Source organism: Megascapheus bottae, chromosome 23 (assembly GCF_031878675.1).
Source record: "Megascapheus bottae isolate mThoBot1 chromosome 23, mThoBot2.hap1, whole genome shotgun sequence".
In the NCBI taxonomy this organism is placed as follows: domain Eukaryota; kingdom Metazoa; phylum Chordata; class Mammalia; order Rodentia; family Geomyidae; genus Megascapheus; species Megascapheus bottae.
Window position 1 is genome coordinate 14,131,679 of NC_143531.1, and position 17,499 is coordinate 14,149,177.

At 36.2% G+C, this 17,499-nt stretch overlaps 1 protein-coding gene across 2 annotated transcripts in view; it reads left to right on the plus strand.

Moving 5' to 3' along the window:
- Ppp3ca (protein phosphatase 3 catalytic subunit alpha) overlaps positions 1-17,499 on the plus strand; it is a 238,995-nt gene that overhangs the window by 172,249 nt on the left and 49,247 nt on the right. For both annotated transcript variants that reach the window (XM_090356750.1, XM_090356751.1), the window contains exons 3-6: positions 3,677-3,801; positions 11,995-12,106; positions 13,553-13,698; positions 15,100-15,239. In XM_090356750.1, coding sequence (XP_090212876.1) covers positions 3,677-3,801; positions 11,995-12,106; positions 13,553-13,698; positions 15,100-15,239 — 523 coding nt within the window. The remainder of the gene's footprint in view (positions 1-3,676; positions 3,802-11,994; positions 12,107-13,552; positions 13,699-15,099; positions 15,240-17,499) is intronic.

Consider the following 17,499-nt stretch of genomic DNA (forward strand, 5'->3'; position numbering starts at 1 on the left):
AAATCTTGCCAAGCAATTTTGAAATCTTACTCCATTAAATATCTATTCTTATCTGCCATTTAACTTTATTTTTGACATTTTTAGTTTTTTGTTTCTTAACAATTTATTTCATTGTCTCTACCTCCTAATTTGTATAAGATTTCTTTAAGCTGGAATTATGTGACGTTACAAAATTTGTGCTCAGTGTCAGCAAGAAATTAACTCAGTGATATTGTTTGATAAATGTTCTTTTATATGAGCAAGTAAACAGAACCAAATAGGTAGGCCTGTACACTAAATCAAAGCTTTTGCCAATAGTCATATCTGAAAGTATTTATTTTATTTTTCATTTGTTATATACCTCCCACTCAGGATGACAGTTTTATCAGAGGCCTTTTCAACTTATCAAATGCATAACCATTCCACTAGAACTTTATCCTAGTGTTTTCAAGATTATTCACATTGGTTTACATTCTTACATGGAGCAACTTAATAGCTGATAGGAACTTAGTAACAATGAAAATCTTTTGAAAAATAATGAGTTTATGATATGTAACTTTTTCAACTATTTACTAAATTAATTTAATTTTCACATATGACAAGTGTAGCTTGATTTACCTATTAACCAAATTAATTTATACTTGTTACATAGCACACCTATAAGTGTAGCTTCCAGTTTAAACACTTTTTTGTTTTCTTCGAGAACTCCAGCATCTTGGTCAAGAGATGCTAAGCAAATGCTCAGCTCAGTCCTGGTTGGTTTCCCTGTTTGTCAATCCTCATTTGCCTAAGACTTTGCTCTTCCATAAGCTCGCTATTACCTTCTCTACTGCTGGTTTTAGGAACACTTAGTCTTGCTCTATAATTGATTCATTGTGCAGTTTGTCTATCACAAGTGTGTACTCAGCTACAGAGGTCCCCTTATTATTAGTCTAGCTATTTGTTGTGTTAAAAAAAAAAACTCTGCTATAATGTATAGAAATTAATGACTCCTAGACAAGCTCACTGTTCGGTAACTCCTATTTGTGGCCTGCATCTTCATTCAGATACTCACATGCACACACATTTCAGAACGTAATCACTAACATTCTGGCAGTTATATTAAAGGATAAAAGAAGGTTCAAGCTATTGCCTTCTGTTAGAAATTATCTATCTATCTATCTATCTATCTATCTATCTATCTATCTATCTATCTATCTATATGTTTTCCAGTCCTGGTGCTTGAACTCAGGGCCTGAGCACTCTTTGGACTTCTCGAGTCTAGAGTTCTACCACTTGAGCACTACTTCTGGCTTTTTCTATATATGTGGTACTTAGGAATTGAACTGGGTCTTTGTGTATGCTAGATGAGCACTCTATCACAAGGCTAAACTCCCAGCACAAGAAATGAAGACAAATATTTTCTCCATGTTATTTTTATTTGTCCTACATAAGAACTCAAAAACTTCAGCTTAGATCAAAAGTTACTTATCCCACTGATATATGAAATGGTTTCCAGTAAAGTTTTATTTAAAGTGAGCCAGGAATTGAGGTATAGCTCAAGTGGTAGAACATCCATTTAGCAAGTATAAGACCTTAAGTTCAAACCCCAGTACAGGATGAATGGATGGATGAATCATTGTGTACCAGGAGTCATGGAAAGACAGAAGTAATTGTCACTAGGTCTTGTTTAGAATTTGTTGTGTTTCTTAATAGTAAATGATAAGCACTATATAAGCAATAAACATGTAGGCCATTCCTATCCCATTCCTGTCCTATCTCACCAGGATGTTAGTGCAATTATACTCCTTTCAGTGACTCTTATCTAGGAAAAACACCGGGACACACTGGCTCCATTGCCTCTGCTTCTATTCAGATCAGCTGTTTAGCATATCTGATAGTTTCTAATTCTCCTATTCAAAAGCAAATGAAGGATTTGTGCTTAAAGGGAAAGCCATCTTCTTGTCAATTTGCATAGCAAATTGCTAATGGATATGAACAGGAATACCTCACCAAAAATGTTTTATTTTCATTTCCTTAGTGTGTTACATTTTTGACAGTTTTCTCATTATCCATAAAGTCATAATATAATTTTTTGGAGTATTCAGCCATGTAAGTATATATTGTCTTTGGGCATTGGGAGACTTTATAATTGTTGTTATTCATGTTTGTGTTTAAGTGCTTTTTACTTCATTTGAAATTTCAGTTCACAGGTAGTAATAATACTGCACTTTTATGGGATATACATCTATAGTAATCAAATCAGGGAAGACTCCATATTCATTGGCTTAGAATTATATTGTTTCTTGGTGAGGATATTCAAATTCCTATCTTGTGGATTTTTGATGTGTAATTATAATCAATGCTCCATTATTAAAGATATTTTCAAGATTGCCCTAGAACCCTAGAATATACTACTCTTATGTAACTATAGCATTTTACCTGCCCATCAACCTTTCTGATCACTGGCCTATCACAGGCTATTTGAGTACCTTGTACACTAGCAGGGATGACAAGTAAATAATGAGTACATTTCCAGGCACTGGTGGCTCATGCCTGTAATCTCAGCTACTCAGGAGGCTGAGATCTGAGGATGACAGCTCTAAGCAAGTTTAGGCAGGAAAATCTATGAGACTCATTTCTTAACGATCAAAAAGCCAGAACTGGAATTGTGGCTTACATGATAGAGCATTAACCTTGAACAACAAAAACAAAAAAACCTTCAAGGACTATTCAAGTCCTAGGAACTTGCCAAACTGTGTCACCTGTCACCTACACTCTCTTCCTAGAGGGTATGATTGAGATTTTAATCTTTTTGTTGTTGGTCATGGAGCTTGAACTCTGGGCCTGGGCACTGTCCCTGAGCTCTTCAACTCAAGGCTGAAAAATTATGGAGCAATTATATTTATAAGGACATTAAATAGTTCTTTCAAAATGTTGGTTTGAAAGAGAGGGTTGGGAAATAAAAAATCAACTCCCAGTTACTTTCTTTTATTATCTGTAAGTAGTTGTACAAAGGGGGTTTCAATTCAGCATGTCAGTTTGTGTATACTATCTTTTAGTTTCTAATATACAGTTAATTTTTGATAGCTGCTATTAGAATGTATCTTATAAAATATTCATTTAGGATTTTACTTTTGGTGAAGCTTGTTCATTTCTATGATATATAAAATGATATGTATTATAATTAAGTACATCTTAGAGCCAGTTAAAATACCACTTTTATATGTACAACTTTCCCGTTACTTCAGCAAGTGATAATGTATAGTGGCTATGAATTCAGTCATCAGTTGTGCATAGATTATTCCAAATCCCTGAACTTGCCCTTGCCTCCCCCTTCCTTGTCTGCAAAATGAAAACCTGTCCCAGGACATTGTTAAAACTGAATAAGCTTAGAAATTTCTAAACAAGGTCTCATGTAAAATGCTGAAATGCATACTAAGGATACTAGTCAGCATTGATAATTAACCCCATTTTTTTTTCTACTTAACTTGTGAATAAGTATACCTGGATGCTAGAGCCAGCATCACCACTATATAAATTTAGAGCAGATCTCGAGCAAAGCACTTCACTATTCTCTCTTACTTTCCTGTTCTACAGAATAATGTTTTGGCCATGATTAACTGTAAATTGATTCTGGCTCTAATATTCTGTGATTTTATCTTGGAATTCAGAGGCATAATATCATCCTGAAATTAATCTTGCTTGTGTCTTTCAGTTTGTGGTGATATCCATGGACAGTTCTTTGACTTGATGAAGCTCTTTGAAGTGGGAGGCTCTCCTGCCAACACTCGCTACCTCTTCTTAGGGGACTATGTTGACAGAGGGTACTTCAGTATCGAAGTAAGTCCATCTTGTTCTTTTTCAGCTGCTCTGTTATGAACCAATGATAGCTTAGTGAAATAAATGATGCAAACCATTGCCTGCAGGAATCCCTAGTCAACAGCAATGAGCTCAAATGCACTTATATGACGAAATGCCACATGCCCTGTTTTCATCGGATTCCTGCCTGATCTTTAGTGCATAGGGATTTTAAACAGCAGGTTAACAGTAAGATTTTTGTCTCGTGGGGCCGGGAGTTTGGCCTAGTGGTTAAAGTGCTTGCCTAGCATGCATGAAGACCCGGGTTCGATTCCTCGGTACCACATATATAGAAAAAAAAAGCCGGAAGTGGTGCTGAGGCTCAAGTGGTACAGCTCTAGCCTTGAGAAAGTCCAAGGACAGTGCTCAGGCCCTGACCTCAAGCCCAGGACTGGCAAAAAAAAAAAAAAGAAAAAAAAAAGATTTTTGTCTCGTTCTGTATATTTTATCTAGTTACAAACTTCCAAGAATATTTTTACAGGGGATATTCTATTTTCTATTGAAAGAACTCTTTGAAGTTGTGAAAGGAAACCAAAATGTGTTTGCATGTGTTCAATGTATAATTGCGAGACAGTGAGTTATTCTTTAGTGGATACAAAGGGTAATGTGTCTGTGTTTACCTGGGCCACTTCCAGCTGCTGTATTTTGTATTTTGAGGAACATATCTAAACTGAAGTAATTTGTCAAAGTCATTAATTAAAACAAAACAGATAACCTTTGAGTAGAGGCTGTTCCCCAGCCTATAGTCTCTGGAAGCATTATGTGAATAGAAATTACATTCAAAACTAAGGCAAGGGCTTCATTTCATCTGTATATTTGCCTTTCTTGGTGCCTGAATCTCTGAATCATACCTCGTAAGGACTGGGAAGATACATATTAAAGGAAATAACTTGAAATAAGAATAAAGTTTTAAAATATTAAGCACAGTACTTGGTTTTATAAAAAGAAAATTAAATGTCAGAAAAACATGCCACTTTTAAACATATTTTGCTTAAAACTTTTTAAGCATACCAATGTCAGAGTTATCTTATTTGCCTATAGTTACTCACTTTCTCTATGTGTGCACATATATATATATATATATTATGCATACCTGCAGACTTATAGGCAAATACAGTCCTATATGAATATATATAAATTCATTCACATACATATATACATTTGTGTATTAATATACGTTCACATGTATAATTTTTATATTTCTTCCAACTTGTTAGAAAAGTATCATCAAGTATCAAAGGTATGCCTGAACCACAAGTAGACTCCTGACAGATATGAAGATATGTGACATATGCCCTTGGCTCTTTAGAAACCCAAACCTATATAATGAAATATGACCATAAAAATCTATATGGACTCTAAAATCTAGAATAGGGGATCATCAAATGTTTAATAGTTTGAATGAATTATGTGAAATCTGTGATACAGAAAGTACATATTACTAACTACTGAAAAGTGAGAAAAATGGGAGCTTCCTGGTTGGGGGAAGCTGAGTGAAACAAGGAAGATATAGCTGAGTGACCCTCGTATCCTTCTGTGACCCTCCAACTGTCAGAAAATGAGTGATGATGTACAGTTTTCTGAAACTGCTTTAGCATACCAGGGTTGCTATCTGCCACAAGTAACAGCACAAGCTTCTACTTATGGTAGTTAAAGAAGACAGGGTAACCTCTCTGGTAAAAGCCCATACATGGGAGCCCAGGAACTTGTGTGCCTTTCTCCCACATTGGGTGTAGTGATGTCCTGCACTCTGCAGCAGGGCAAACTCATGACCCAAGACAGCTAAGCTGGCTTGCAACTTCTTGTCTCTACATTACAGTCAGAAAAAACAAAAGGGAGGGAGGAAGGGAGGGAGGAAAGGAGGAAGGAATGAAGAGAGGGAGGGGAGGGAAGGAGGGGGGAGGAAGGAAGGAAGGAAGGAAAGGAAAGGAAAGAAAAGGGAAGGAAGAAAGGGAAGGGAGGGAGGGAGGGAGGGAGGGAGGAAGGGAGGGAGGGAGGGAGGGAAGGAAGTTGTTTTCCTGGTTGGCAGCAGTGATTTACAACAAGTAAAGGGCAGAATCTGTGGATGTGATTGGAATGTGGCCAAGTTTGAGAAAAAAAATTGAGAAATAGGAAATGAAAGGCAGCTTCAAAATTTCTGCCCCCGCCTTCCCCCCTCCTCAAGGCATATCAGGAGGTATTAAGAAATTATTTTAGTATCTCCTAAGTCCATCTTCCTTTAACTGTTTCAGTGTTCCTAAGAATACTTCTGGAAATGAATGAAATGGTGTTTTGTCTTCTTGGAAGCTTACTTTCTATGTAAGGAAATCCTGGTAATCTGTCCATACTAGTTGTTTTTATCAGCCAAATCATGGAGTGCTATGTTAAAAAAAAAGTATTACAAGATTTATATTTATTTTTTTTGTGGGTCATGGGGCTTGAACTTGGTCTGGGTGCTGTTCCTGAGCTCTTCAGCTCAAGACTACCACTATACCCTGAGCCAAGCCCCACTTCCTGTTTTCTAGACATTATTTGGTCAGGTCCTTTTGTGCCCAGGCTGGCTTTGAACCTTGATCCTCAGATCTCAGCCTCCTGAGTAGCTAGAATTACAAGCATGAGCCACTGCTCCCAGCTAAGATTTATTATTTTATTGATATTTTTACAGGTCTTGAGGCTCAAATATTGGTATTGAGCTTCTTTTTGATCAAGGCTAGCATTCTACCACTTAAGCCACAACACCACTTTCAGCTTTTTCTTAATTAATTGGAGATAATTGTCTCATGGACTGAAAAAGGGTATCAGTGTTTGTGCACCCTCTGTCTGGTGTATATAATGTAACCCTTCTATTAATTACAAAAAATATATGAAAAATTACAAGAGTCTCATGGACTTTCCTGCCCAGGCTGGCTTCAAACTGTGATCCTCAGATTTCAACCTCCTGAGAAGCTAGAATTACAGGCATGAGTCACTTGTGCCTATTTAGATTTGTGATTTTTAATGATATATTTTCTATCTCTTCAATGTAACTAGAACCAAAAATAATATTTATTAATCAGGTCATGAATAAAAGTCACTAAATCAAGTCTTCAGACTATTTGACTTATTAATCACATTAGTGTTTATTCATTTTTGATTAATTAATTGCTTGATTTTCAGTGCTAGTTATTGAACCCAAGTGTGCTACTGCTTAGCCTCACACAGGTCAGGTTTGGTGGGGTATTTTTTTGTTTTTTTTTACTAGAAGAGTTCAACCTTTTGAATTTTTGGCCTCCAGCCACTTGAAATTTCTTCAACGTGTGTTAATTAGAGCTTTTTAGAGCTGAGTCTTATTTTAAAAGAACTTGAAATGAGGATATCACTAACATATTCCTCAGTAGATTTTATTAAGTTGAGTTCAAACTAGGTGTTTGTAGTAAAAATGGTAATATTTTGTATCATGTTTCTTTTGAAATTCATGTTTCTTTTGAAATTCAAGCAAAGGATCCAAGTCTTTGTCTGTTACAGATAAGATGCACGTGTCAACTCTGACATTTAAAAATCCTGAGAGTGATACTAACTAGATACTATGCAGAAAATGAACTGTATATTTTCTTGGTGGGGGGAACAGGAGGGGAAAACTGGGAGAGAGCGACCGAAGGGAGACAGGGCTCAAAAGGAAGTGTACTTAACACTCATTACCTGATTCATATAACTATAACCCCTTTGTATGTCAACTCTACAATAACAATTTTAAAAACTCCTGAAATGTATATACTGGAGTCTCCATCTTCAAAAGCGCCTCTTTATATTTTAGGTCTGAAAATAATTCAGACATTACAGCTCTTGGCTGTAATTCTAGCTACCCAGGAGGCTGATATGTAAGAATCATGACTCAAAGCCAGTCCAGGCAGTAAAATCCATGTGCTGCCTCTTATCTCAAAATTAATCAACAAATAGCCAGAATTGGAGATGTGACTGGAGTGATAGATCACCAACCTCAAGTGAAAAAGTTAAGCAAAAATGTGAGGCCCTAAGTTAGTAGTAGCACAAAAGAAGAAAACAAACAAAACCCCCAAAAAACAGTAATTCTGAGAGAATAGCAGTATATACTTGTTATATACATACAAAACTGACAAAATATCTTATATATGACATGATCTATATTAGTTCAGCTGTTACTTGCATGAGTAAATGCTGTTATTCACATGGTATACACAATCCCATTTATTCCTAGCAGCTCTTGAAGAAACTTGTAATTGCTTTGCACAGCACACATTGATCATTTTATGTACTCCCTACCCACCCAATTTTCTCCTTTTTTGTCAAGTTTAGAAATCATTTCATGCAAGTTATCCCCTAAACAAACAAGTCTTTGAGTAGTGATAAAGGAAGTAATTTTGTTCAGAGAATTATTATGACTTACACCAAATACTGCTCTTTCTGATTATTGCATTATGCCATTTAAGTTCTTTGATCATGCATGTATGTGTGTATAGATCGCTGGTTGAGTATGTTTCTCTGAGAACACAGGAGAACAGCTCAGAATTGTAAACAGAGGCAGGCACAGCTGTTTCTTCTATTTGCTTCATCAAACATCTTCTAGCCATTCTGTCATGCAGAATGCCAGAGAGCTGCCCCTTTCTGTTCTACTTAACTTCCAGATCTCAGTCCAGGCCTCAGACACATTTAAGTGTGAAAGGTGGTTGTGTTTATTAGCTGTGAATTCATAGATCAGAATAAACCATAGCAAGCCAGGCAGTGTTCCATGCTTCAGCCTGAGAATAACAAGCAAGTGGTCCAACATGTGATGGTAGGTGACAGAGGAATGCCAGTGACATGAGGAAGAAATTGTCTGGCGGTCTCCCTGTAGCCCGTGGTCTTTGTACTGCATTGCTATTCTGCCGCTGTTTCTCTGCATGCTTGTCAGACTCAGCAAATAATGGCTTAGAGAAGCTACATTTGACATTTCTGTAGTTTGAATCTGCTCCCAACGCATCCTTTCTTAATTATGCAGTGGTGGGAAGGCAGTGCTTTGGCTTAGAATATTTCATGGTACAGAGAGCTAATCACCCAGTGAACTGATTTAGCGAAGGCTTAACCTACATGTTTTCTTTCTCATGTCCTTGTTTCTTCCTTCATATTTTACTTTATTTCCCTGTGTGGTTTTTTTCAAGAATATTCATCACTAAAAAGCATAAATTACAAATTCAGTTTTGACATTATTATTACTTTCAGGGAACTAATTAAATTAATGAAGCAAGTAGTATCTGTAGTGCTGCTTTATATTGAAAGATCCATAAAGTCAAGTAGGGGAAAACTGTTGACAGGGGAGAAAAAAATTTAAAAGCTAGAGGGAGTTCAGTTTTCTATATGGACTAATCCAAGTTCCAACTCGGAAGTTATAAATATTTGTTTAACCAAGATTAAGGACAGAATGATTTCCAGCATGCTTATCACACTCATTTACATGTCACCGTACAAGAGACTGGTGTTACATGGAGCCATTTCTACCTTCACAAATAGTTCAATAACGTTTGTAGTCATGTGAGCCACCTGCTACCATCTAGACTAGAGCAAACAGTTACTTAGCTCATGCCTACTTCTTTGCTTCATTGGTTGTGCTGTTTGTTTCTTTTTTTTTTTTTTTACAAGAGCCTGTGCTTTTTGAAAATTAATGTCAGGTTATAATTTTAAGATCTTGAGCTCTTGAAAATGTTGGAACTTAACAAAGCAAAGCAATTGCCAACAAGACTGCGGTTCTCTGCAACTTCCTTCTACTAGATGTTGAGAGTGAAGCCTGGCAGGACAGTTCCCTCCTGCCCACCTCTGCCACAATATTTACCACACCACCTCTTCCATACTGGCTGTCTTTGTGCAAGTTTTGTTACTGACACTAACGATGCTTTATAAATATTATTCCCCAAATGTGAGAATGTGAATTTAAAAAATTACTGTATTAATGTTGATTGATTGATAACTGGTGGATTGACGGTGGCAAGGTCTCACTATGTAGCATCTTGATCTGGAGTCTTTTCTGTGTCATAGACTAGACTCAACCATGTGATCCTGTGAGCTAAGCCCAAAAGAGAAAATATATACTATCACTTTTATATATATTTCTAGGACTTTAGGATAATTGTTAGGGAGATGGGGGGGCAAGAAGGGGAAAACAACAGGGAGAGGAAAAGGCAAGGCAATGGGTAAATGCCATTGATGTATGTGATACATATGTATTTAAATAGCACACCATGAAACTCATAAAAAAATTAAAGCAGACAGGTGGAGGGAAGGTGGTTAAGAAAATAATATAGATAGGATCATTTTTTTCCCCAGTCCTGGGACTTGAACTTCGGGCCTAGGCACTGTCCTGGGACATTATTTGCTGATGGCTAGCACTCTGCCTCTTGTGCCACAACACCACTTCCAGCTTTTTCTGTGTATATGGTGCCTGGGAACTGAACCCAGGGTTTCATTATGCTAGGTGAGCATGCTACCATTAGGCCAGGATCGATTTGATCAGAATACTCTAAGTACATGTTTTAAATACCACAATGAACCCTCCTCCCCTTTGTACTGCCTCTGCCTCCCAAGGTGCAGAGATGTACCATTATATCTGGCTACAAATACTTCCGATTAAAACATGTAACTACTGCTCTAACTCCTAGTGCATAGGAATGAGAAAACTTTATATTTAGATCAGATCATAATGTGTCAAGTACCACTTGGCCAGACCATTTGATCAGCTCTTCAGAAATATTCTTATCACATTCATGTAAACTTTATCCACTAACCATAATTAAAGTGATGATTAGACTAAAGTAACATGCATGTAATATTTTATAGTTGGAATAGTATCTTATTTGAACAAGAAAATAACACATATTTAATCCACAGTATTTTCTCCAAACATTGGTATATGTATTCCAACAATTCTTTCCACTGATTTCATAAATGATTATAGCTGATAAAGATTACTCCTCACAGTTAGCCCAACAAATAGCCTTTTCCAGATGGACATTAACTATCCAGCATATCTACTATGTGTTGAGAAGCTGGTTATTACAATGTAAACATTGTGATTCTTTTGGTTTTCACTTTTAGTAACCAGAATCTGACTTGTCTTCATATTTCTGTAAATCTTCATCTTTGTGGCTTCCCTTTTAGAACATACACCTGAAGAATAAACAGCAGACTTATGTTTGCAAGCAAGGTATTCTTTTCATGGTAGATTCTTAGTGGATGCCAGTTGATGACAGTAAAGTTGGTGTTGATACTCAAGTATTCCAGTTATCTTAACTCACCTTCTAGGATGACTTATGTCAGCAAAGCTTTCTTCCAAACCAAGTCTACACATAATTGGCCATCATCATCACACGTTCTTTAATAGTTGTACATGTGACAAGATTTCCTACCTGTCAATAAAGGACACTGAAAATAAAAGACAAGAAGATGGAATGAAAAGTAAACAAGGAGTTGATGAAGGGGAAAAGAAAACAATATATCCCAAGCCAGCCTGTCTTGAATGCATTTGCTTTCAATTTTTTTTCATTCCCTTTCATTTCTATTTACCAGGTTTTATAAATAAGTAGGACTTACAAGAGCGGTATCTGTTTAAATTCATTATTTTTATTCATATTTTTCTTATATTATACTAGAATATTTTCATTTCTTTCCAGATTTTTTTTAAACCAGCCTCTGTTTCTTCCTAAAACCCATACTATTTTGTGACCCCGTATAATCCATTTTTGAGTGTGGTTGTTAATGCCTGTGTATTTTAAGTGTAAATAAACTTTGGCTTTATACCAAAGCAGTGTTTTCTTTGATTCTTTTTTTTTTTTTTTTTTTTTTTTTTTGTCAGTAGTGGGGCTTGGACTCTGGACCTGGGCGCAGTCCCTGAGCTTTTCAGCTCAAGGCTATCACCCTTCTCCTTCTGGTTTTCTGTTGGTTAATTGGAGATAAGAGTCTTGTGATCTTTAGTGCCCAGTCTGGCTTTGAACTGAGATCCTCAGATCTCAGCCTCCCGAGTAGCTAGGATTACAGGCATGAGCTGCTGTGCCCTGCTCTTTGATTCATAATATATTTCTGAATAAAATTTTTGTTGGGGAATTTTGGTTATGGTAATGCATTTAATTTGTGGCCTTATGATTTGTAAGTAATGAGATGTGTAAGTATCATGGAAAGATAATTATTTTCATGTTATTTATATTGTTTTTTCAGTGTGTGCTGTATTTGTGGGCCTTGAAAATTCTTTACCCCAAAACACTGTTTTTACTTCGTGGAAATCATGAATGTAGACATCTAACAGAGTATTTCACATTTAAACAAGAATGTAAGTATATTTTAGAGATTTTTCCTTTAATATCACATGTAATGGTTACTGTAACTCATATTACAATATGTCTATAAATTAAGTATTTAAAGTAGAATTTTGTACAATAGTTTTGCCTACACATAATCTGTTTGAAGTGTTCAGAATGTATGTTTAAATGAGAGATTCTCTATAAAGTGACCCATAATTTTTATAAGAAACACATGACAAGTTACCTTTTTTAACCAGCGAGAATATTTATTACTCTTTGGAAAGAGTTGGCTGCTAATTTTAATCTTAAATCACTCTAGAAGAGTAAAGGAACAGGCCTGGTCCAGTGGTGCTCCCCATAATCTCACTCAAAGCAAGCAGCAGAAAACATTTAGTGAGAATCCCAACCCATCCATATGCCAGCCATGCAAGCCTGCGCTGGTCATGCCAGGACGTACATGTAGGAAGATGATCAAGGTCTCTAAACCACACAGTTTCTTGAGACTTAAGATGTTTTGGGGGTTTTTTTTTGGGGGGGAGGGGGGTCATTTAGTCCAATAAGGCATGAAACATGCTGACTTCTCTTGAAACACTAGATATAAATAAAGGGAAAATAATTTGCCATGAGATAGAATTGGTTTGGAAAGCTTCTTGCCTTCTGCTTCTCTATAAATCTTTCAATAATATGGACCTGTTTTTATTGATCATCCATGTGTATGTGCGTGCATACACACACATACACACTCATGATATATTTGTAGATAAATAACCAGTATCCATAATAGTCTTTTCTTTGTTATCCAAACATTTAAAAAAAAACAAAAGGAAGGGAGAAAACAAGATGATTGAAAGGGGTGGGGGAGAGAAGGGGGACAGAAACATGAGATGGGGTATCAAGGTTCAAGAAGTAATGCACCCACGACACTACCTGATGAATGTAGCTGTAAGCCCTCTATACATTATCCCGATAATAAATAAATGAAATAGAGATTGTAGGCAAATGGCCAATTAAAAGAATATATATCCATATCCAGGTACTAGTGCCTCCCTTCTGTAATACTAGCTATGCAGCAAGCTGAGCTGTGCAGATCATAGATTGAAGCCAGCCTGGGCAGTGAGACTGTCACCTCCAATTAACCATTAAAAAGCCAGAAGTCCATGGCTCAAGTAGTAGAGCAGTAGCTTTGAGCAAAAGAGCCCACTAAGAGTGAGGCCTTGCGTTTAAGCTCTGGTAAAGGGGGTGGTGTTAGTATGTAAGTTTTTGAAAAGTTTTATTTGATTATGTTTTAGAATTTTGTATAGAAAATTTTGTATAGAAATTTTGTTGTTTAAAATACTATACTTTAGTATAGCATTGCACTCATAACATGGAATGCCCTGACAAGAAAACATTAACAAAAAACAAAACTATTTAAATGCAAGGATTCTAGCTACAAACTCATGAAGAAAATATTTGTTTTGAATCATATTTAAAAGGTAAAATAAAGTATTCAGAACGCGTGTATGACGCCTGTATGGATGCCTTCGACTGCCTCCCCTTGGCTGCTCTGATGAACCAACAGTTCCTGTGTGTGCATGGCGGCTTGTCTCCAGAGATCAACACCTTAGATGACATCAGGAAAGTAAGTGCTGTTATTTTCTCACCTTAGGTCATTCGCTGTGCTTCTATAGTAAGTACAAGACCTTGATTATCTTACCTAACCACGGAATTCATTCTTTTGAGTTAAAATGATATGACATCATCATGATTTTTCTCCTTTGTGTTGAACTTTTGTCTTAGAAAAGGCAGGCGTATTCCTACTTGAAGAGTATTTATTTCTAAAGGCTTACCATTTGTTTTACCAGGTCACATGTATCACTGGAATTATTAACCTTAATCTCTGAAAAAAATAGGTACTTTTTATTTCCCTTTGACTTCTTTCAAATTATCATTGCATATTCATATTATGATGAAGATGTTACTCTGGCCTTGGAAAAAATACCACATCTTCACCTTTAAAATGTGTCTATATTACTTTTAAAATCTATTTGTTATTACTTTAAAATGTATAATAATCTGAGGCAAATATAATATACCACTAATTGTATGAAGTCAGTAAATGAAAAACAGTGGATTTTCTGAATAACAGTTTTGAATTTAGTTTAGCTTTGGCTATTACTGTTCTTTTAGCCCTACCTCTGGGCCTGGGCATTGTCCCTGAGCTACCACCTTACCCTTGAGCCAAGCCCACTTCCCATTTTCTAGAGGTTAATTGGGGAGAAGAGTATCAGGTTCTTTTGTGCCCAGGCTGGCTTGGAACCTTGATCCTCAGATCTCAGCCTCCTGAGTAGCTAGGATTACAGGCGTGAGCTACGTGCCTGGCTGAAATGCTGTGCTTTTATGAGCAAGTATTATTTTATTTGAATAAATAGTTTGAAGTGCATAAATTATTTAAATCTCTTAAACTAGGTGAAACTTGAAATGAATATGCATAGAATTGTGCTTAACATTGCAGTTGAAATATAGTGGGTCTTGTTACATTAAAGTTCTTCATCGATGGAGACAGTATGAAAGATTGCCTTAATTTTCTTTAGGTTAGTACAGATTTGTTAGCACAAATCAGTATGTACCCAAACCATTATTGATGGTATCTTACATGTATTTTAGGTAAAATAGGAAATGTAGTTGTAAGCCTAACTGAAACACTGGAATACAAAAACCTAAATAAAGACAAAAGATTGTAGAAGAATGGAAGATAGGAAATGGGAAGAAAAAACAGGGATTAAAGAGGGAAAGGGAAGGATAAAGACAGATAACGAAAGAGTTCATCTGAAAGAGTAAGGAAGGGCAATTGGAGTGAAAGGAGAGGGAGATGCCTAAGGGGAGGGAGGGTAATATGGTGAGAGGGCAGGGCATAAATGGGTAAAGGGGAGCAATAAAGGAATTTCAACCAGTTATGATTGGGAGTGAAGCAGATTTCTTACATTTTCTGAATTCAAGTTCAAAGATTAGTATTTTGCTCTCTGTCTTCTATTTTTCTTAGTTAGACCGATTCAAGGAACCACCTGCTTATGGACCTATGTGTGACATCCTGTGGTCAGACCCACTGGAGGACTTCGGGAATGAGAAGACTCAGGAACATTTCACTCACAACACAGTCAGGGGATGTTCATACTTCTACAGGTAAGGCCAGACCACTGGCCAGATAGAGCATGTGGGTCTCACCAATAAGATATACCCACCATGTGTTTGATATAGTAATGATGTTTGTGTGGCTTCTTTAGGAAGCAACTATGAATCAAAGATTCACCCTCAAAGTTTGTTTGGAATGGGTTTTTAGCCTTTGACAAACCAAAAGATAAGTAAATGCAAAAATGTGGACAAAATGGGATACATTGATATGTACACTGTACACATACATATACAATACTCATATGAAAGATAAAAAGGCAAAAACCATGTTAGAGGAGGGTAGAGAGGCTACTGTAAATGATGGTAGCATATAATAAAGCATTTTGTTTCAAGAACTGTATGAAAAATTCATCACTGGCCTTTGCTCTTCACTTAATTAACTATGTTTTCTAAAGCTCACTAGTTTTCATAACCTAAATCAGAAAAAACAACTTTATGGTAGTTAATTAAATTCTTACATTTTTAACTTGGTCAGGCTTCAATTTTGTCAGGCTTTCTGGATAGATTAAAATTAGCATCCATACAGTATTTAGGTGGGATAGTTCATTCAGTTTTAGTACCTTGACAAGTTAACTTGAAAACTGTAAGTTTACATTTTCTAATCTCTGGGGAATTTGTTCACCCATGCTATTTCAGAACATTTCAGGACATAATCCACAGCATGTTTCACTGTCTTCCTGGCATGCCACCTGTGTTTTGGCTACTCTGTTCCCTGGTCCCATTGTACTAGGGTTTCTCACCAAGTACATGCAGCTGTGTTGAATACAAGTAGGTTATGAATACACTAAAATTTTCTTTCTTTTTTTTTCCAGTCCTGGGCTTGAGCTCAGGGCCTGAGTACTAACTATCCTTGGGTTTTTCTCAAGGCTAGAACCCTACCACTTGAGCCACAGCACTACTTCTGGTGTTGTTTTTTTCTATGCAGGTGGTACCGAGGAATTGAACCCCCATCTTTGTGCATGCTAGGCAAGCATTCTACCACTAGGCCAAACTCCCAGGCTAAAATTTTCAATTTATGAATAAGTACTCATTTTTTCCAACATTAAAAGCAAACCCAAAGCTAATGCTCAGTTCCAGCTAATGATAAGGGATAATTTTATAAAATATAGCACATATTCTCTTTGTATAACATTGATCAAATGTCTATTCCATGGCAGAAATTTTTATTTTATATATTAAATTTCATGATGGAGAAGAAAGTTTTCTTTTTTTACTTTTGTAAACATGACTAGGAAATTGAGGTTTGTGAGCAGAAACTCGTGTTCTCTGTAGAGCCTCCTTCAAAGAATGGTTTTGTTGTATGTATTAATAGAGAAGTTTATTTGAAATTGCATAATGTGTTTAATAAAAAAGTCAAATCTGAACAAAATCCCATACTAGAGTTCTATTAAATAATATTTTGTTTTGTGAATATAAACACCAAATGTGTTTACATCAAGAATAAGTCCAGCAATAGCTACTCAAACTTTTATTCTCAACATAGTGATTAACTTGTCTCATTAGAGATTCTTAATAGATATTTAATCGTTAGCTATGACAAATATAGATTAGAACAATATGTAGCTGGGGGATATCTAAATCCACAATCAATAGACTGACTGCTGGCAAATAGTTCCGGATGATATTTTATCAAACAAAAGGAAAAATTTCTCATATTCTCAGAGTTCTTTTTGATCTTTGTGTTTTTAGTTGAAAGTGTTGAAGCACCTTTCCAGGTGGTACTTTGTAAGCTGATATAGATGGGCACACGTGAGCCATGAAATTGGTACAGAAATATACCAGCCATTATCAGTTTGAGTTATTAGCAGTTACTTTAATGTACAACTCTAAGCTTTGCCTTTCAAATATATTTATACCTTGTATCTTTCATTTAATTTATGTTATTCTATTTACTATCTCACAAACCCTTTGGGCTATCATACCAAGCAAAGTTACACTGAAAAATTCATCAGAAAGAATTTACGCATGTTGGTAATGAGTTTATATAAGATAGAAAATGTGACGGAGAGGAAAACCCTTCAGAACAGTTCTTGACATGGGACTATCACCATCTTTACCATCATAGACTGGGGTTTGCACACTCAAATTTTAAGCCAGGAACTGAGATACAGGAGGTGGATCAGCTGTTAGACTGTGGGTAATGGTTAGGTTGTGGGACACATTGTAGATAAAATTTTGATTTTCATTTCAACAAAATATTGTTGAGAGTATCTGAAGCTTTGCCATGGATGTAAGCATTGTTTCTGACTTT